This window comes from Carassius gibelio, chromosome B16, assembly GCF_023724105.1.
Source record: "Carassius gibelio isolate Cgi1373 ecotype wild population from Czech Republic chromosome B16, carGib1.2-hapl.c, whole genome shotgun sequence".
NCBI lineage: Eukaryota > Metazoa > Chordata > Actinopteri > Cypriniformes > Cyprinidae > Carassius > Carassius gibelio.
In genome coordinates this window covers 30,377,604-30,398,899 of record NC_068411.1, presented here as the reverse complement: position 1 = coordinate 30,398,899, position 21,296 = coordinate 30,377,604, and the positions used below count along the sequence as shown (strand labels likewise).

The 21,296-nt window shown below is 36.8% G+C and overlaps 1 protein-coding gene across 11 annotated transcripts in view; it reads left to right on the top strand.

Annotated features, from left to right (window-relative positions):
• The first annotated feature begins 640 nt into the window (after positions 1-640).
• ubr5 (ubiquitin protein ligase E3 component n-recognin 5) overlaps positions 641-21,296 on the top strand; it is a 45,027-nt gene continuing 24,371 nt past the window's right edge. For 4 of the 11 annotated variants that reach the window (XM_052579396.1, XM_052579394.1, XM_052579393.1 and 1 more), the window contains exons 1-22: positions 641-863; positions 4,739-4,783; positions 4,901-4,982; positions 5,642-5,718; positions 6,736-6,855; positions 7,743-8,013; positions 9,426-9,585; positions 9,677-9,826; positions 10,819-11,012; positions 12,354-12,473; positions 12,547-12,657; positions 12,797-12,951; positions 13,032-13,149; positions 14,019-14,203; positions 14,283-14,392; positions 17,105-17,217; positions 17,432-17,575; positions 17,748-17,859; positions 17,947-18,101; positions 18,181-18,378; positions 19,211-19,421; positions 20,323-20,449. In XM_052579396.1, the coding sequence (XP_052435356.1) occupies positions 802-863; positions 4,739-4,783; positions 4,901-4,982; positions 5,642-5,718; positions 6,736-6,855; positions 7,743-8,013; positions 9,426-9,585; positions 9,677-9,826; positions 10,819-11,012; positions 12,354-12,473; positions 12,547-12,657; positions 12,797-12,951; positions 13,032-13,149; positions 14,019-14,203; positions 14,283-14,392; positions 17,105-17,217; positions 17,432-17,575; positions 17,748-17,859; positions 17,947-18,101; positions 18,181-18,378; positions 19,211-19,421; positions 20,323-20,449 (3,020 nt within the window). In that variant the 5' untranslated portion in view covers positions 641-801. Of the gene's footprint in view, positions 864-4,738; positions 4,784-4,900; positions 4,983-5,641; positions 5,719-6,735; positions 6,856-7,742; positions 8,014-9,425; positions 9,586-9,676; positions 9,827-10,800; positions 11,013-12,353; positions 12,474-12,546; positions 12,658-12,796; positions 12,952-13,031; positions 13,150-14,018; positions 14,204-14,282; positions 14,393-17,104; positions 17,218-17,431; positions 17,576-17,747; positions 17,860-17,946; positions 18,102-18,180; positions 18,379-19,210; positions 19,422-20,322; positions 20,450-21,296 lie in introns of all 11 variants that reach the window. The other 7 variants (XM_052579395.1, XM_052579391.1, XM_052579388.1 and 4 more) reach the window with 4 other exon arrangements.

Sequence of the window (21,296 nt, the reverse complement as noted above, 5' to 3'; positions counted from 1 at the left end):
AGATTCATTAGTTATTAATGTACATACAACGGGCCAAAAAAAAAAAAGTTTTTTGACACATAGATGCAAAGAGTCAATACTATATATATAATTTTTATTTTTTATTTTTTTTTTGATAGCCAAATTTGATCTAATCATTTTTTTTTGCCTATACAGAACATCAATTTTGGCATCTGAGTGAATTTCTGACAGTAAATTTCACATTAACATAATTTCTTAACATTGAATCCATGAAAAGCACAGTTACAGGTGGAAAAGGTGTGTGTTTTTAAGGCAGGTGTGCATGACATCATTGCCTAATTCCTATGGGTGCCAACATGCGCCACAAAGCATCATGTCTCAGGGGCTCAATCAAGATTTAGATTTTCTATCTGATAAGTATTGAATTCCTGATCGATCTGGCTCATACAGTTAAATCTGTAAAGCAGCCAAAGAAGCCTGAACGCAGATAACAGTCGTTTATTTACTACAATGACACACAGATCATTCCTCGCCAACACAATGACAACACATGGGAAATGACCAGTGAGCACCGCCCCCTTCCGTTCCTTTATCCCTTCTAACCAATCCGCTTCGCCGACACATGCTCTCTCTCAACCAATCAGGATCGCCGTAACACGCGCATCCTCCCCAACAGACCCAAAGAAGCTTAAACAGAGTTAAGATGGCGGCATGTGGATGAAGAGGGTGTATATTTCAGCTCTTAGGTTGCTTTCAGCGAAGAAATCACACATTCTCAAACCTAACCCTTAAAGTAAAGAGAAAAGCCCAACACACAATAATCTACCCGGGACCGAGCCCATGACGTCCATTCACTTCGTGGTTCACCCGTTACCCGGGACCGAAGACCAGCTAAATGACAGGTATTTGTGTGAAAGAAGCAGTTTGCGATCTATATTCACCTCTGAAAGAGGTGAAAGCGCATTCAAATGTTGTTAATAAAACATATGTGGTATTTTATGTCTCAAGGTTGGACATTCGGGGCTAAAAATACCGAGGCCCGTCTGACTGGAGACACAATGCGGGTTGGGGGATGGGGAGGTGAAAAAAGAGAGGGAACTGCGATAAATAAATGCCTTTACACGTCAAATCAAGACTTTTATTTTAAATCTACGACTTATTTATTACATTCAATTTATGTTTTTTATGATACGCCGAGTGTATGCGAAGAGATTCGCTGATTAAAAATCCCCTCAGGTTAGCCGGTTAGCCCTTAGCACTGCGCGAGCTCATCCGTTTAATTAATTTATCCTCATAAAGTCGGTGGAAATCACATCAAAACTAGTGTGAACAGTATTTAGACGTTTCCCCTTCTTTTGTTTATTTCATTTCAATGACTGAACAATTAATTTTAACACTTATTTTGCGATATTTTGAACCGAAGATGATATAGATAACGGATTGTTTCAGTTTAATGTTACGCTTTGTTTGTTTTTCGTTTTTCATGACGTAAAAAAAAATCAAATTCCAAAAGCTGTGGTCATAATACAACCTCAATAGTCTCTTTCAGTGACGTCTCATTTCTTGAAATGTTATAAACAAACTACATTTCGTTAAGTTGACTAGTCAAAATGGTTTCAGATGGGGGTGATTTTGTCTGATGACAGCTGCATAATGAAAATATGTTGGTCTTTTAGATTGATTATAGAAGTGTAACAATATTTCTGGATCTGAAACTCTCAGATAAGACCGTGGCATGCTGAATCACTGTCAGAAGTACAGTATCTTAGTATGCAGCATATTTTTGGTGCTATTCTTTATGGTAAATAGTGCAATTGATAGTCTAGATAATAAAGAATCGTAAGCCATTTATTTAATTAGTGCATGGAAAATGACTTTATGGCATTTAAAACATTTCAGTCATGCATCAAAATGTTATCATTTCCAACAAAGGGGAAAACATGTCTTGCATCAAGATTAAATTCTTAGTGCCCTACATGTTTATCAAGTTCTTGCATTTCTCTCCACTATGGTTAGGGTGTCTTGTTCATTACTATCTGTCATCCCAGAGCGGATGTATACTTGCACTAGTCATTAACGTTTCAGTGTGTACAGGGAGACCTCCATCCTTCACTGTCCTCCAATATGTCTTGCAATAATGAGCCGTGACTTGAAGGCCTTTCTTTTGCGCTGCGTTGACTGGAAACTATAGGGACCTTTCTGCACACGTGTCCCCTTCATACTAGATTCAGCATGATCTCAGTAGCTTAGACTGCTGCTGTGCAAAGATATTCTCTGTGCTCATTTCAGTAAGATGTCGCTGATCTTAGGCTTTTTAGTCTGTATCATGAAGTGCATGCTTTGAAAAGCTTGTGTATGCATGTGTTTGCCTTGTGCCAAATTTTTATACTTGGATTGTATACTTATATTATATGCTGTGCAGTGCATTATGGTATTTATATGTTGCTTTTGGTTTGTTTTTAAAGTACTTGGACACAGGTCTTTTGCGTCAGCTGCTTTCCTGACTTTACACATGTTTTCATACTGAGTTCATATTGAAATGTGACGAGAATCTGAAGCCCTTACTGACAGGTTTAGGTGATTTAAATGTAATAATTTGACTATGTAATTTAAAAATGACTTATCGTTTGTAAACATCATGGTGTCTCTATCGTTTATCATTGTTCAGATGATGCTGTACTAGTGTGCCAAGTATGCCAAGCAAAACATTGGCTCTGTTCCAAAACCTAGTGAGCTGCCTACTAAGTGAGCATCCTAACTGAAATGAAACCTCATAAGGGACTTATTTGGAATGTGATACATGGACAGCAGCCCTGTGTCTTTTAAATTATTTCTAGACAAAAAGTGTATGGTGCCGTACTAGATTTTGGTATGCAGCCATTTTTACTGTTTTACTGCTGGTTTATGACACACTTTTTGTCCATGAGCTTGAAGGACTAAAGTTGGCCAACATCCGAGAGAGATCTTTTTTCCTCGGCCAATTTGGAGCTGTTTGCTTTCCTCATATGTCACTGTCTGCTGTGCATCTGCATTTACTCATGAAAGCTATGGCACACCATGCGGCCTTGCAAGTGCTCTTTTGTCCCCGAGGCACTCATACACAAGGTTCCCTGGTGGAAATTGTATGCGTTTGTTTTTATATTTGATTGTTTGACCTAAAAATCTCTTTATTTTCATACCCAGTCATTGGTTTTAAGGGCTTTTATCTCGTGGCATGAAAAGTTGTGTAACTTGGAACAATAACGAGTCCATACACAATTTCTGAACACATTTTTCTACAACATTTTTTACATTTTCTAGGCATTTTGACCTTTTATAAAAACTTTTTTTTTTTTCTAAAAATTTGAATCTTCTTTGAGTCCAATTCTTATGTTTAATCAGTCAGTTTGAATAATAAGACATTGGGACTGTTACCAAATAAATAAATAAATTGTCATCAAAATTCATTTTTGAAATGCAGAGGAAACACAGAATCTGTGTCTGAAGAGGCATTTAGATGTAGGCCTATATACATTATATAATTCAGCTCAAAGAGGAACATGAATGCATTTAACCTGCGGTTTCGAATGAAGAAGATGTGTTATTAAAACCGCCAGTAGGTGGCAGCAAGTCACTGTTAATAAGTGAGTCATTGCGATTGAACCAAATTATTTAATGGTTGATTGATTCAGGAACGAAACCGGGTCATGTTGATCAGAGACGCCAAACAGTGCTGTGGTTGTGTTTGGAAAATAATTTTTGTTGGCATAATCAAGCAAAAACGGCTACAGGCAATATGGTGTCTAAAACGTAAGTCTCTCAATATTAACAATGTATTTATTGTTGCATTAAATCGGTATCACATTTGTAATCATGCTGACTTTTAGAGGTGAAAACTGGCACTCTTCATGTGATATTGACTAACTTTCTTTCTGTGGTATTTTTATGCATAACTGTAATTAACACTGACTGAATTTAGCAAGTAATAACTAATTTAGCCTAATTATTTTACAGATGAACTGTGAAATCATTATAGTGAGTGAAAGCATTACAAATCTTTGCACGTTTATTACAAATGTTTGATCACTTGTTTGTGAACAAACTAGGCCTCCAGGTTTATTTGAACCTTCATTATTCTGATGGATGGATTTTTTTTTTAATTGCATTTTACAAATGCATTATGCATATGTATATTATATATGTATGTATCAGACAATGTCACGATATATAAATGAGGTTAACATGTATTAACGGGTATTTCGTTAAAATTTAAAGTGTAATTTTCTAAGTTAATCTACTACAGTAGCTTATTTCCTCTCTCAATCAGTAAAAAAAATTGGTTTACATGTGGTAATGCATAAAAACAAAAAACAAAATACCGTCATATACCATGAAACCAGTATAATTTAGAAAAATACAGTGATATTAGTTTTTGGTCATACCGCCCACCACTAATTATTAGTATTTAAACATGACAGAAATGAGTGTAAAATGCCTAGAATAAAGTGAATGGTAAAATGACCCACAAGAGCAATAGTTTTTTTTCTTCTGTCTCCCACAGTTTTCCTCTATTCAAACCGTAATAGTCATCCTGTCTCCTGCCAAGGTTTTGGCATGTTTCGCTTCAGAGGTGTTGGCCATTGCTCAAGCCAATATAAATGATGACTCCCTACATTCAGCTGCGCCATTGATAATGCGGCATGAACATTATTATTTTAGATATTGATGAATTGTATTCACTGTGGACATTGACTCTGTTTTGTAAGCCCAGTGCATCATATGCCTTTGTTTCTTACAGGCTCCGTGAAGTGTCAGAAAAGCTTAACAAATACAACTGTAACAGGTATGTTTTACCAAGCATTTGTGTTTTAAGCCCAGTGGTTTTATAGTTCTTTCCACATCAATGAAGTATTGAGTTTTGTGAAAACACTTGACTTATATTTCTCTGTCCACACGGCAGTCATCCACACCTTATTCCATTGGAGCAGGCCAAACTAAAGCAGTGTGTGGTTGGACCAAATCATGCCGGATTTCTCCTTGAGGTAACCTTTATTATGCAGCACTGTTACTTTATATCATGCATTATTTCAGGCTTTCTCATAAACCTGAAGTGTTTTGTTTTTTCATGTGAGTCATTATATTTTAGAGCAGTAATTTACTCTAAATATGAATTAGAGATGTCACGGTATGACAATTTCTTATGATTAATCTAAAATATCACGTGTTATCACGGTATTGTTAAAATGTGCTGAAAATGTTCAAAAACATAATAATTTTACCAAGTTTTGTATTTAAAGTCCCCCGTAGTGAAAATCAATTTAGTGTTGTTTATTTGTATATGTGGTGTTTTAGACAAACCATGAGCCAATGCATTAGATCTTTTTGCTCTTATCCATTATATGTACATTTATGCATTTGCCAGATCTTTTTGTCCAGAGTGACTTGCATTGAATTAGAAACTGTTTCGATAATGCTGAATCTCAAAGAGACTGTTTCTTAAGCTTCAAAAGGACTTTTTTGTGTGTGAGTTTGAAGTTTATCAGTTACTGTTGTATATAAGAGCAATGCACAATTTCTTCCAAAATCCTCCTTTTATGTTGCATATAAAAAAAAAAAAAAAAAAACGAAAATATGAAAATATGTTTTTTTTGTTTATTTAAAACAAAGCAATGCAGGAAAAAAAAACAATCTTTTATTTCAGGATGGACGTATCTGCAGGATCAACTTTGCCGTCCAGCCCGACCGACTGGAGCTCAGCAAGCCCGATGGAAATGATGGGTGAGAAATTAATACCCCTGATAGATGCATGGAAAATGCATGTATGCGCTGGCATGCAGAATAACTCTAGATCTGTCCCTTCTTGTTATAATTACTCTGGGTTTATACATTAAGTTTGTCTTAATTCTGTTTAAATTGTGTTGAATTTTCACCGCCATTACTCTCCTTTTATGATTAAAGGTTGTGTTGTGGGGTGCTGGTGTGAGGACACACTGATGGTTTTTTGTTCACGTAGTTTAAATGCACTTAAATATGAACACTACAAAGATGTAGCCTTACAGTTGCATGGAAAGCTTGCATTATATTCTTAGTGATGGTAGCGAGGGAATTTTATGAAGTAGATCAAATGGAAGGAACTCAGTCAGTCTGAAGCCTGTAGATTAGTTGTGGCCAGCTCATGTCGTCTGGTTTTATCAGCGGTGGTGTTTTATTACTGAAATGTGGCAAACCAAATACACATGCAAGCATGTTGCAACACTACTTTATAAACACTTTAATATTTGGTGGTGCATAAGTTTAATTTTAAGACCTAAAAATATATTGTAACTCATAAAATTCAAAGCTTCTAAATACCAAAAGACCATTTATTGAAAGTAAACTGCAAAAAATGAATTATGCTCACGATGAATGCTCATTGCATTGGTTTGTTTGTGCATTTTTGTTTGAACTGAGAAGGTGGGCTAGTTTTTCTTGTCATGTTGTTTTTTGGGATCGAAGCCATGTTGCAGCATTGCAAATCCCCTTTTGTGAGCCTCAAGAAATCCTTGGTGTTTGTATAGAACCTAATACTTTGCGGGCATGATGGCACATGATTTAGGGGAAATCTTTAGCAGTTCCCTGCCAGCCTTTCCTACAGCTCTTGCCTGAGGAATGAGCTGCAGTCAGTTCTGATTCCCAAGGGTGTTGCCATGTTAGTCGCCCCATTTTTGGCTCGTAGGCCTGGGCTCTCCAGGCTCTGTGATGGTCCCACATGTGGGATTATAGGTTTGTAACTGATCTCCCATCTTTTGTTTCCAGTTCAAAGTTGAGCAGTGTCTCAGGGGCAGGAAGGAGCTCCAGGCCAGGCAGGACTAGTGATCCGCCCTGGTTCCTGTCTGGTTCTGACACACTGGGCAGACTGGCAGGCAACACCCTTGGGTAAGTTGTGCCAGGGCTATCAGAAATGCAGCCATCAGGTAACGTCGGCAGGCACTTGTGCATTGCTGCCTTTAGGTATAAACAGCCTTTTTAAAGATGATTTTGCTGTTTTGTTTGCATGCAATAAAATCCCCACCTGAAAATATTCACACTTCAAACCCATTTTCAGTGGTGTGCTATACATACATACACACACACACACACACACACATATATATAGGTGGATAGATTTATATAGATGGATAGATAGATAGAGAGAGAGAGAAATCTGTATTAAGTATTTTCATATGAACCAAGATACAAAAAGTCATAAACAAGAATATTATGTATATATTGTATATTCTATAATTACAATAATTTAGATAATCTATATTTTATTAGCCATTGTAGCTTTATATTAGCTATTAAATTTTTTTAAAGAAAAATGCAGAAAAAAGAAAAAAGTATATTATCATTAGTTTTTAGCTGAATGAACAGGGAACAATATTTAATAATTTGCATTTAATGAATCACTGATTATGCACAGTATCGAACAGAAATATTCATACATTATGTAGTTTTATAATGATATATGACAATACTATATGTTATGTATGTTATATAATATTTATCATTATACAGTATTACCAAAACATTTAAATATATGCACAGGAATCAAACTTCTTTTAAGATGCAATGTATTACATTTAAATATATGAATGCATAATTAGCTAGAGTTTTAAACTGATTAAATCAATATTAAAACATCAATCTTAATTCTCTCATTGTCACAAGACAAATAATATGAAAGTATAGTCTTTAGAAGTGGGCTGTTGGGAGTTTAATATCAGATGCTGAGAGGATCTTGTTGGCCTTACACTGATCCTGACAGTCGCTGTGTCTGACAGGAGCCGCTGGAGTTCAGGAGTTAATGGAGGCAGCAGTGGAGGCGGAGCCAGCAGTGGTGGAGGCGCAGGAGGAGGCAGCGGGAGCGGAGGAGGCGCTGGAGGAGCCGCTGGAGGAGGAGGATCTTCAGGTCGATCCTCCACAGCAGCCCGTGATTCACGCAGACAGACCCGTGTGATCCGCACTGGCAGAGATCGAGGCTCCGGCCTTCTGGGCAGTCAGCCACAGCCCGTAATTCCAGCCTCCGTCATCCCAGAGGAGCTCATCTCTCAGGTAGCACTCGCTTCAGGGGCCTCCTCCACATTCCTGATTTATTTGCTGTTTTAAGTTGGATGCTCTGGCAACAGCTCTGCTTAATAACGTCCATGTAATGTTTGTATATGTATATTATTCAGCTTTTTATAGAACAGAACCAAGGTTTTTATAGTTTTGCATTTTCCATTAGTTTTTATTTCGTTTTGACTTTTTGTTTTTAAATTCAGTTTAATTTTAATTAGTTTATAAAGTGGGTTTGCTAGTTTTGTTGTTATCTGTTGAAAATGCTTAGTTTTAGTTTTTATTAGTGTTAGTTTTAATCGTTTTTTTTTGTAGTTTGGGTTATTTGTCATGGGCAATATTCAAAAAGGTAAAAAAAAAAAAAGTATTGTGTGATAACTCAACGAAAACATCATGCAATTTTAGAAAATATTAATTCAAAGCTAAAACCAGTACATACATGCTCTATGAAAGAAAATGACAAAGATGAAAACTAAGGACATTTAATCTATAATTTTATTTTATTTTTGTTGTTTTGGCCAAACAGGTATTAACAGTTTTAGTTCATTTTCTTTGTAATGCATCGTTTTTATTTTTATTTCGGTTAATGACAATGTTTTTTCCCACCTAGTTTTAATTTTTTCGTTCATTTTCGTAAATTATAATCTTGAACAGAACTTTATTCTCAATTGAGAATCTCATACCATTTTAAGCTTTAGACATACAATTACATTGAAATAATAAAATAAACAAAAGCTGAAATAATTTTTTGGTCATTTATTAATACCCCTAGGGCTGAAACTAACAAGTATGATGCATGCAAAAGGTTGAAATTTAGTTACTGCAATATTACATAATGTGTATTATATAATGTACAATATAGTTAGCAAATATGTTGGAACATATATATTTTTTAACAAATATAAGCATGCTAATCATTGTGTAAAGGTTTGAAATATAAATGCTGCAGTATATGTTAATAAATGTATTAATAAATAAAAATGCATGCGAAAATTACTACAAAACACTTAATATAGCTTTTCACATTAATAATATTTTTGAAACATGATAGTTTACATTATAAAGCGAAATTTAAAAATAAAGTTGATTTTGATTGCTTCCATTGTCCTCATTTGTAAATCGCTTTGGATAAAAGCGTCTGCTAAATTACTAAATGTAAAATAATGTGTTCCTACAACAAACTTTTTTCAAAATTCATTGCATGTTTTATAATTATTAATTGCGAATGATAGTTTTCAACAAAATGCAGGTAATAAAACTCTGCTTTATGCACTTAACAAAAATAATAGAATATGCTAAATTAATACTATATTTTTAATATTAATTTAACTTGTTAATATTTAATTCATTTTGTGACCCAGACCTGGTTTGCAATTTCATGACTGATTGGTTTTGCTTAACCCCATCAGGCTCAGGTGGTTCTTCAGGGAAAGTCCAGGAGTGTCATCATTCGAGAGCTGCAGCGAACAAACCTTGACGTTAACTTGGCTGTGAACAACTTGCTGAGTAGAGACGACGAGGACGGTGATGATGGAGATGACACGGCCAGCGAGTCCTACTTACCTGGAGGTAAACAGATGCAGATGATGGGTCACAGTTATGATGCTCAAGACTGACATTTTAACAAACCTTTCTGACACTACCTTTCATACTTTCACAGAAGACTTGATGTCACTGCTAGACGCAGACATTCACTCCGCACACCCCAGTGTGATCATTGACGCGGACGCCATGTTTTCTGAGGACATCAGCTACTTCGGCTACCCCTCTTTCCGACGCTCTTCCTTGTCTCGTCTCGGCTCTTCACGAGGTAAAGGCTGAAACACGCGGTCATGCCTGCACACACTTGGTGTCATGAAGCCATTTAGCAAGATTTGTGGAAATGCTTGTGTCACAACCACTACGTACATCGTTAACACTGTTAAAAAAAAGTCACAACTTGCAACACATTCATGCAGATGCGAAAGATGCTGTTGATTTAAAACTGAAGTCAAACAAAAAGTGAATCATAACAAATTAATCCCTGCGAATTCAGATGCACGTTATGCAACACTTTAACCAAAACGGTAAAACTAATTATTGATTCAAACCAGAGTTTTACAATAATGCACCAGGTTACAGTGTTGCTATACAGCTGTTAATTACAGAACTTAATAACAAGTTTGGGTTAGGCCCTGCGTCGTATCACATGCGAATATCGCAGTACAGAAATATGCTTTAATTTCTCTTCAAATTACACGTTCATAAACCAGCCTCTGTGAACAGAGTTCTCTGGATATCAAATCCTTTGAGATGCCTTGCTGCATGTTTGTGTTGTGTGTGAGTGTTTCCTTGCTTTTGAGAGTGTGTCCAGTTGTCCTGTATGGTCAAAGTCGTCGTTTCACCCTAGAGAGCTCTCTGCGAAAGGCCCTGCAGTGCAGACAGTTACCCATAAGACACTGCAGTTTATACCCGTACATTCTGGACACCCCTGATAACAAGATGTTTCGCTGCTATTGCAAGCTACCAACTGATAAAGCCAGCCTGTACAGCGTCCATATGTAGCCCTATTTTACTTCTAATAAATTCTGGATCATTACCTAAAATGGTCATGTATCCTTTTCACCCGTATTTTTCGACACGATCAGTTGTTTATGGTGGTTGGTGTCACAGAAGTACACTAGAATTAGACTTAACTAACACAGTCTTATTAATTGTAATTTGTATGAAATCTCACTATTCCGAGGGTCTTTCCCAGAGAGTGGCTTACTGTTATCCCACTGGTGTGACCCCATTGCATACCAGTTCTCCTTCTCCCCCTAGAGCGAGACTCTGAGCTGCTCCGCGAGCGGGAGTCGGTCCTGAGGCTGCGTGAGAGGAGGTGGCTGGATGGAGCCTCCTTCGATGCGGAGCGTGGCTCCACCAGCCGTGAAGGAGAGCCCAGCCTTGACAAGAAGAGCGTGCCGCTGCAGAGCCCCGTCACTCTGGGCGAAGAGCTCCAGTGGTGGCCTGATAAGGTGAAACTTTAAGCCTTCCGTGTCCTAAAATGTGGAACTTCAGATTAGGGATGCACCAAAATGAAAATTCTTCAAAATTAAAAACACAGGGCCGAACATGTTTTTTTTTTTTGTCCCATGTATTTAGTCAATGCTTTACACCATTACATTAATGAAATACCAAATGATCGCTGTTTTTACTGTTCTGTCAGAAAATATTTCAGATCCCGCAAATACAAATCTATTAAAAATTTGAACGCTATCTGTGAATGTAATAATGTATTAATATAGCTGTTGTAATTATTAATATTGTCACTATTACAGAGCAACAGTAAAACTATTATTTATGATACTAACATTTATGAATGTTGACGGAGCTGTTTTTGTAGAAACCCGCAGGAGGTCCTCAGTTCTACTTTTTGTTGGCAGCAGATGTTTGTTGTACATATCACATAGGCACATCCAATTGGTTATGACTCAAATGAAAGTAAACCGTTCAGAGAGAAACTGAATGCGTACCTGTGTTTTAAATGAGTGCAGGTTGTAAAGCGAAAGCACAAATCTATTTCCTAATTGTTAAAGGCCATTTCACAATTTCAGTCATCATACAGTAACCAGCAACAATCACCCCTTTGTCTTTCGATGTATTGATTTTTGTGTCTTTCTCAGACATTTTGAAATTCTCCACACTGCCGACATGTTTGCTGCATTAGCATACCCTTAATTTGATCAATTCACGTCATTGTTTGGTACAACTAATTTGGTCTCTTCAAATTTTTCGAACAATTTTTCTCTTCAAACAGTTTTTTTTTGTGCTTTTTTAAAAAAAATTGTAATTTTTTTTAGTCGAATAATATCGGTTGCCAAACATTTGGTGCATGCCTTCTTCAGATTTCTTCTTTCCTCTTTCCTAACTGGATGTCAAGAAAACCTTTTTTTTTTTTTTTTTGCTTTTTGAGATTGCAAGATTAGTTCAGTTTTACTTATTTTTTTGTAATCACATTATTTAACATTATTTAGTAATGTTGTCTTATTTTATTTTTAAAAGTATAAAATTTTTATTTCAGTTTGAGTTATTCTAGTTCTCCAGCTTAAACGAAAATTAGAAATATTACATTATTATTATTGGCGCCTAACTGATATAAAGCAACCGAGTTTTAAATGTATGTTGTTTAAGTAGAAGTAACAAAATGCTTTTTTTATTTTTTGGTTATTTTTGTTAACTGAAATTAAAATTAACTATGATTTTTAGAGTCATTCAACCAACTTTTAAGTGTTCTGAACAAGTTTCAGACACTAATATTTTATAATTCTATTTGTATAGTTTCTATACAATATATCCTTGGTTCTGTGATTCTTTAGGACTATGTAACCAAGTTTGTCAGCATTGGGGCTTTGTACTCTGAGATGGTTGCTGTCAGTACCAAAGGTGAACTGTACCAGTGGAAGTGGAATGAGCCTGAACCTTACAGAAACGCACAAGTAAGATTTCCAAAGAATTCCTGTCACTTTGATTTGATTGAATTGAATCTCATGAATCTTTGTGCTTTCGTAGAATCCTTCTATACATCACCCTCGTGTCCCTTTCCTTGGCTTGACCAATGAAAAGATCACCCACCTGTCTGCCAACAGTATCCGAGCCACTGTGGCCACCGAAAGCAACAAGGTAGAAGACATTTATTTATTTACATGGGAGTGGGTGAGAAACTAATCATTGGACAGGATTTATTAATATCATGGACATTAATATCAGCTGCACCAAAAAATGTCCTCATCTCAATTTTCTGTTAACCTGTGTTGTGTAGGTGGCGACATGGGTGGATGAAACTCTTAGCACTGTTGCTGCTAAACTAGAACATGGTGCACAGATGTTCCCGGAGCTGCAGGGAGAGCGTATCATCTCTCTGCACTGTTGTGCTCTGTACACCTGCGCCCAGCTGGAGAGCAGTCTTTACTGGTGGTGAGCAGGCAGGAGCATGCATGATAGTTTGAGCCAGTCTGCTTGTTATCCGTGAATAAATTGAGTTTTTCTCCCTTTAGGGGTGTTGTGCCTTTTAGTCAGCGGAAAAAGATGCTTGAAAAGGCCAGAGCCAAGAATAAAAAGCCAAAGTCCAGTGCAGGCATCTCTTCTATACCCAACATCACAGTAGGAACTCAGGTGAGGAACATGCTATTGGTGTTTGCAGATTTTTTTATTTTTATTTGATTATTAGGGCTGGGTGATCTTATGATATATTGCTGTTGCAATAAGAAGTGTGAATGGGCTTGAAACCAGATGCACACAAAATAACTTCGCCTGACTTGCGAAGTATTCACAAAAACGCAATCGGTTTTGTCTTAATTGAACATATTAACAGTTGGGAAAGAAATCAGATGAGCGTCAGTATATTAGATTTGCACTTTTGGTCTTAAAGTGACAGCAGCGTAATATCTTCTGCTGTCTGTCATTAATGTTAATTAAACAACCAAAGATCACTCATTGACTGAATAACTTAAGTTGCTTTAATAAAATAAAAATAAAAAACATTGCATACTGTAAGTCACACAGTGAAGACTGTGAATGCTAAAGTTAATGCTAGAGTTTTATTTTTTTATAACATAAAACCTGTTGTAATTAAAGCCAAAATTTGATGAGACTTGGTTTTTGATTAAATGGAGTTGAAAAAATGTAAACAATATCCAACCCTAATTTTTTAATTTGTATTTTTGATTTTATTTCTAATAACATAATTATTGTTAAGGTTTCTATCATTATTCTATCATTTAGTAAATTGTTCAATCATTGAAAGTGAACTGGGTATATTTTGGTCATGTTGAGGATCACATCACCCATCCCTGATGTGTCAAATATGATCTGTTCCTTCTTTTAAATGGCGTAGTTAGTTTGGTGTGGTTCAGAAACATCACAATTCTGTTAGTTCATAAGACTGTTTTACATAAGTTATTAAAGATCATGAAAAAATATATTTTTGCTTTAACGCCCACCCCAATTGAGGATTACAGTGATGACGTCACGTTTTCCCCTAGGTGTGCCTGAGGAATAACCCTCTATATCACGCTGGTGCCGTGGCCTTCTCGGTAAATGCCGGGATCCCTAAAGTGGGCGTCCTGTTGGAGTCAGTGTGGAACATGAACGACAGCTGCCGCTTCCAGCTCCGCTCGCCCGAGAGCCTGAAGAACATGGAGAAGAACACCAAGACCCAGGAGATCAAGTAAGATGACTGTTCTTCTGTGGCCAGACACATGCATGCAAGTATTTATTCTAACAATTGTGTTTGATCTTATTACCAGAACTGAGAGCAAACCAGAGCTGGTGAAGACTGAAATGGGCCCTCCACCCTCACCAGCATCCACATGCAGTGACACTTCCTCCATCGCCAGCAGTGCTTCTCTGCCCTACAGTATGTACACTGGACCACTAACCCATCCACAGTTATGCAGGGTTTATATTGACCTAAAATTTGACGTGGAAAGAATTTTCACTCAGAATTACAATTACAAATTACAAAGAAATAGGTTGTACGGAATATGAAATTAGTGCTTTCTTGTAAAATGAAAGTAATTTACAACTAACCTTCACTGTAAAACAGATTTTTCAAAATTGTAAATAAAACAAAGACTATTGAAGTCTTTCTAAATCAAATTTGTTAAAATTCAAGTGGAAACCGTTTTTCTGAGTGAAATTTGTATATTTCGATTTCTCCTGGATTTCTACATAACATTTTCCTATAAAATAAGTGTCTTAGTCATGATGCAACGATAAAGATGGCCTGCGATCAGTGTGTAATTGAAGCAGTCATTTACCTAATGGATTTGGTGATGGCGCCAATGTATGTGGCTTGCCGTTTACTGCCTGTTTTTTTTCCCGTTTGTTTATTTTATTATGTTTTATGTTTGATATTTTACTAAATTCTTTGTCGCTTTTAACATATGATAGCCAAACTCTGCTTGACATTAAATATATCTCCAAAGAGCTACTTAATCATGTCCAAAGTGGTACTCCGTTTCTTCCACCGCCATCATTGACGGCTTAACCTGATTATTTGTAATGCGCGCCATGCCTTTTACCATGGAAGCGTCGCAGGAGACGGGGACGACGAAGATGTATCGCAGTCGAGCTCAATCGGCTTCTGTCGTTTAAATTGGGATCCAGGTTTGGCGTGGGCCTACACACTTATGAGGCGTGTTTCAATCGTTTCTTTGTGCGACGTTCACTGGAGCCAGAATATACGTGGATTTTACCAATTGTGTCGGATCGGCCAGATCTACCTCCAGTGCTTCGTTCACCTCGTCTACGCCAAGGTGGAGTATATTCCAGCCAACTTCGCTCACTACGCCAGACACCACAGTCGACCGTAGACTCGCTGCAGATCAGGATGGTTCTGATCGTCGATAGATCAATGGTAAACAAGACGTTTATCCTTAACGACTTGTTTTTTGTTTTTTGACTTCTTTCAACCTTGACTTGTTTGTCACTGAAACTTGGCTTAGTTCGGGGGATTTGAGTCCGTTCACTGATCTGGTACATTTTCTCCACCTAAACTACACAAAGATTTTATTTATGAGTTCTCTCGTTTTTTTGTCTTTTTTAGGGGGAAATATTCCTAACTTTGTAGGCTTTAAATTTTAGGTGTTTTTAATGTTCACCTGTGCGGTCCAGTCAATTCTTGAGTCAATTCTTTTTTTGATCCGTATTGACTCTTTTGATGTAGTTCAGTTAATGACAGCTTTCCTAACAATATATACTATTCCTACAATTAGAAATATCCCACTATATCGCCTTGCTTATAGTATTGCATGCACGGTATCGTGATGCGCATCGTATCGCCAGATTCTTGGCAATGCACAGCCCTATTACTTGTGGTGTCCTGCAAGGCTCTATCCTTGCTCCGGTTTTATTTTCACTGTATATGCTTCCTCTAAGGCTTTGATGTCCATACATTTCTTCATCTCAAGGAAAACAAAACTGAGAATTACAATTTTTGAATACTCAGAAGCCTTTAGCTCCTCTTGTTTAGATTTTGGTCCGATGTCTGAATTTGTCAAACTATTAGTGAAGAATATGGGTGTGTTTATTAAAAAAAAAAAAAGAATCCTAGCCAAGGTAAAGCCATTTCTCTCGTTTAAGAACTTTGAAAACGTGATTTATGCCTTCGTCTCAACAAGATTAGACTACTGTAACTCCCTTTACATGGGCATTAATCAGCCCCGTCTTCAGATGGTACAGATTGCCGCTGCCAGGCTTCTTACAGGTGTTGAGAAATGAGAACTTTTAATTTCCTTGCACTGGCTCCCAGTCCATTTTAAAGTGCTGCAACTGATCTTTAAGTGTTTGAATGGTCTGGCACCTGCATATTTGGCTGATTTACTATCCAGTTAGGTCTCTGAGGTCATCCAATCAGAGACGACTAAATGTTCTGAGGGCTAGGTTGAAACTAAGAGGTGATGGTGCTTTTCCCATTGCTGCACTGAATCTCTGCAACAGTTTACCTGTGTACATTAGAACTGCGCCTATGGTACATGATTTCAAAGGAAACCTCAAAACATGTTTATTTTCTTTAGCATTCAGTTAATTTGTGTATTTAGTGATTTTTAAATGTGTATTATCTGTATGTTGTTGTATTTATTGAAGGCTTTTTTTTTGTTTAGCACCTTGTTCAACAGTTGTTGTTTTTAACGGTGCTATATAAATAAAGTTGACATTGACGTGTGCTGCGTTGAATGATTCGGTTTGTTTGTTTGTGAAACCCGTTGTTTGTTTTGCTTTCTCACATCTTTGTAACATTTTATTAAACTCTGCATGGTTTACTTTTTCTAAGAAATTATATTACTCTGCGCAAAAACAAAAACACTCATTCTTTAGTTTACTTTTGATCCAAAGCAAAACGTTTTCCATTTTTATTCTGTTTCAGCTTTGTTAATCACCATGAAAAAAAAAAAAAGGAAGCAAATACGGTGTTAAAACGCCAACATCCTCATATCTATGTTATTAAATATGTAGTCTCTGAGTAGCTGACTTAAATTAGAACAGTTTAAACATCCATTTTTTTTGTGTGTGTGAGATGTGGCTGCAGTGTTTTGCCATTGCTAACCTATTACCTGCTGTGCTACAGAGCGAAGGCGCTCGACGCCGGCTCCAAAAGAGGAGGAGAAAGTCAATGAGGAGCAGTGGCCTCTGCGAGAGGTTGTTTTCGTGGAGGACGTTAAAAACGTCCCTGTGGGAAAGGTGGGTGCAGGTCTACAACGTCGATCCAGTGGAGACTGAAACTACAAGCATATTTTCATCACGTTTGCAACCTCCTAATATAATAAGAATCACCAGTGATGGATGAGATTTGATGCAAGCGTACTGTGTTTTACTTGAGGTGTGATGTTGCTGTCTGTGTGTGATGCTTTGCTAGGACACCTCATTTGCAACAGCTCTCTCTTTTGAACTCAAGGTGCTAAAAGTCGATGGTGCATATGTTGCTGTGAAATTTCCAGGGACGTCGAGCAGCGTGAGCAGCCAGAGCGCAGCTCCCACTGACTCTGACCCGTCCTCACTGCTGCAAGACTGTCGACTGCTCCGAATAGATGAGCTACAGGTAAACACAAAAATAAAAATGCCATTTTAGATGAAGAAATCAAGAATAAAGAAGTTGAGAACACTTAATTGCATTTCCTTGTTTGTAAACCCCTTGTCTATAATTAATGGTAAAGATAAAAACAAATATTGCTGTATTTTGTAGCGGAGACATTTCTCTTTTCTTTTAACAGGTTGTTAAAACTGGTGGAACACCAAAAGTTCCAGACTGTTTTCAGCGCACTCCTAAAAAACTTTGTGTCCCAGAAAAAGCTGAAATTTTAGCTGTGAATGTTGACTCCAAAGGTGACTATGGCTTAGATCTCTCTCACATCTTGTTGTGAATTTCCCCTGTGCATCTGCTTCACTCCTCTGTTGTCTTGCGTCCTGCAGGAGTTCATGCTGTGTTGAAAACAGGCAGCTGGGTACGCTACTGTGTTTTTGACTTGGCCACCGGCAAAGCTGAGCAGGAGAACCACTTCCCCACCAGTAATCTGGCTTTTCTGGGTCAGAGTGAGCGTAACGTGGCCATCTTCACTGCTGGCCAGGTCAGACATCACACAGTCTGATGCCCTCCATGCGTTTCTCTGTACACCTGTTTTAACTCTCTCGTCTTTGCGTCTTCAGGAGAGCCCTATCATTTTGAGGGACGGTAATGGCACTATTTATCCCATGGCTAAAGACTGTATGGGTGGAATACGTGACCCTGATTGGCTCGACCTCCCGCCGATTGCTAGCCTAGGCATGGGAGTCCATTCGCTCGCCAACCTTCCCAGTAACTCCACAATCAAAAAGAAAGCAGCCATCATCATCATGGCTGTGGAGGTATGATGCACCAACCTGCTAAACATTAGACTTTCAGTTACTGCCCACTTACTGTTTTTCCTCATGGAGCACATGCGTTTCTAATTCGAGAAATTAAATGCATCAAAAATAAGTTTTTTTCAGTGATTAAAGGATACAAGACAAGATATGCACGCAAAGTTACATGGTTTTTATGAATACAAAATGTACACAAACTTTACAGCAAACTGCATTTATTCAATAATTATATAATTAAGTAAAAGCAAACTAAAGCACTTTATATATAAAATTGCATAATTTATTAAATACAGTTTTAAGCAAATATTTGAAAACCCAGAGTATCATTTATATTATCTGTATTACATTTTTTTTATATAAATATAATTTTTTGTTACAATGTTTTTGCTTGTAAATATCAAATTTTATGCCTTTATTAAGATAAATATTTTACACATTTTCATTGCACCCCTAAAGTTTTTTAATACGCTCCTAAGTTTTCAACTACATGCCAAATACACAGAGTAACGTAAATGCCAATAATGACCAAAAAAAAAGAGTTTTCAATTAAACATTTTGAAATGTCTGCTTCTTATATGTAAACACCCATCAGAGGAAGATTCCTTTCTATCACAAGCAATCTGTTGGCATAAAATATGCATGTTCAGTGATTGTGAATTGCTCTGAAACGACAAGCCTGCTATGTTTTTACTTTAAAAACCTGTGGATGTAATGCTTAACACTTACCTTGAATTTGAAAACACTACTAAATACATTTAGCAGTTTGCACATGTTTTTAGTCTCCGATGCAAGTGAAATGTTTCTGGTTGATGTATGTTGTGTCTCTGTGTTTCAGAAGCAGACGCTGATGCAGCACGTGCTGCGCTGTGATTACGAGGCGTGCAGACAGTACCTGATCAATCTGGAGCAGGCCGTGCTGCTGGAGCAGAACCCTCTCGCTCTGGACGCTCTCCTGGGACACCGCTGCGACGGCAACCGCAACATCCTCCACGCCTGCGTCTCCGTCTGCTTCCCCGTCAGCAACAAGGAGACCAAGGAGGAGGAAGGTAAGTGTTGTTTTAGGATCATAGAGTTTCGTTAAGGGATAGTTTGCCCAAAAAATGTAAAGGTCATCATTTACTCACCCTCCACTTGTTCCAAACCTGTATATTAGTTTATTTATCTTTATTATTTTTTTAATCACATAATAAAGCTGGGAAATACGGCAAAATTATTATTATTTTTTTCCAAAAATATCACACTACACGATTTGATCACAATTCTTTGTCATGTTGGTTCTACTATTTTGCAAGAGGTCGGAGCAGTACTGTCAAATTAATTGCCCTATTTTAAAAACAAAGTGTTACAAAATGTCAAATGAAAAAGAATGGCAGAGATTTAGGCCAAAGTGGGCAGAGATAAAAAATCTGTCAATTTTATTGGTTTAAAAAAAAGGAGAAAGATACACTTTACAGATACAAATAAAACAAACAGTGGGCCACAGTAGATGTATTTACCAGCAGCATTTAAGAAATTAATAATAAAACACTATATACATAAATTACATATTGATTGAAAGAAATTTCAAACCGGTTTGGAACAACTTGAGAATTTTCATTTTTGTGTACCATCTGTTTAATATTTTTAGTTTTTAATTTTGTTTTCTTAAGTTTTAGTCAGTTTGTCGTTTTGTTTTTATGTATGGTTTATTTTAGTTTTAATTGTAGTTTATTTAAAATTAAATGGACTTCAGTTCATTTTAATTCAGTTAATAGTTAAAGGCAGCATTTCTATTTTTAAGTAACAAAATTGATGAAATCACTTTAAGATGGAGCTGTATAGACAATCATGTACTTGTCTTCGGTGATGACCAGTGAGGCAGCTCACTAGGATTTGCAACGCAGCCGATGTTGGATGTTTCTCCAAACCTGGTCTGAGATGACTTGAGTGCTGTGCACTGTGTTTCAGAAGCAGAGCGGTCTGAAAGGAACACGTTCGCTGAGAGGCTGTCTGCTGTGGAGGCCATCGCTAATGCCATTTCAGTGGTGTCCAGCAACAGCTCTGGGAACCGCACAGGATCGTCCAGCAGCCGCGGGTCAGTGTTCAGATCCACTGGCATACAGAAAAACATTTCACCTGAAGAGCATTTAAAACACGTGGTCGACCGATATATCGGCCGATATTTGAAATTTTTTGATTATCGGCATTAGCGGATACCTTTTTTTTTTTTTTTTTCGCAGATATGCATTTATATCATTTAAACAAATCTTTGAATTACTAATGAACATTTAATTTTACAAACCTTGCAAACTTAGTCAAATCCAGATCTTGTGATGTTTTGACGATCGATGTGAATTAAATGCTTTAAACATTTACATTTGTGATTTCAAATTATGCTGCGCTTTATGCGTTTGCCCACTGCCATATTCATGTAATTTTGTCATCTAACAAATAACTGTTTATTTTTAAAATGTATTTTTTATATCCATTTTTAAATTATTTCAAATTTCTTAAATATTAATTAAAATCGTTATATTTGCATTGGGGCACCATGCTTTCCAAGATACAACAGTATCAGTTGTCAAAAAAAATATGTCAACCACTATTTAAAATTAACAATTAGGCAATTTATACAAACAACAAAGATTTAAGGAAAAAGGAATAATTGAGGGCAGAAGGACATTTAATTTAATGTAAACTGTAAATAATTTTTCATTCATTCTGTTGATTTCAAAGACAGACTTTTAATTGCCTTTCTTTAAACACATTATAATTTGAGCAAAAGCCAATAGCAGTCAATCTGTAATTCATATGCATTGATTTAAATCAGTACATTCACCAATTTTGAATACGTGTATATTTTGAGTAAAACATTGGATTGTGTATTTAAACATTTATTTTGAGATTATGGGTTTGTTATAAATCCATGCATTATACATTTT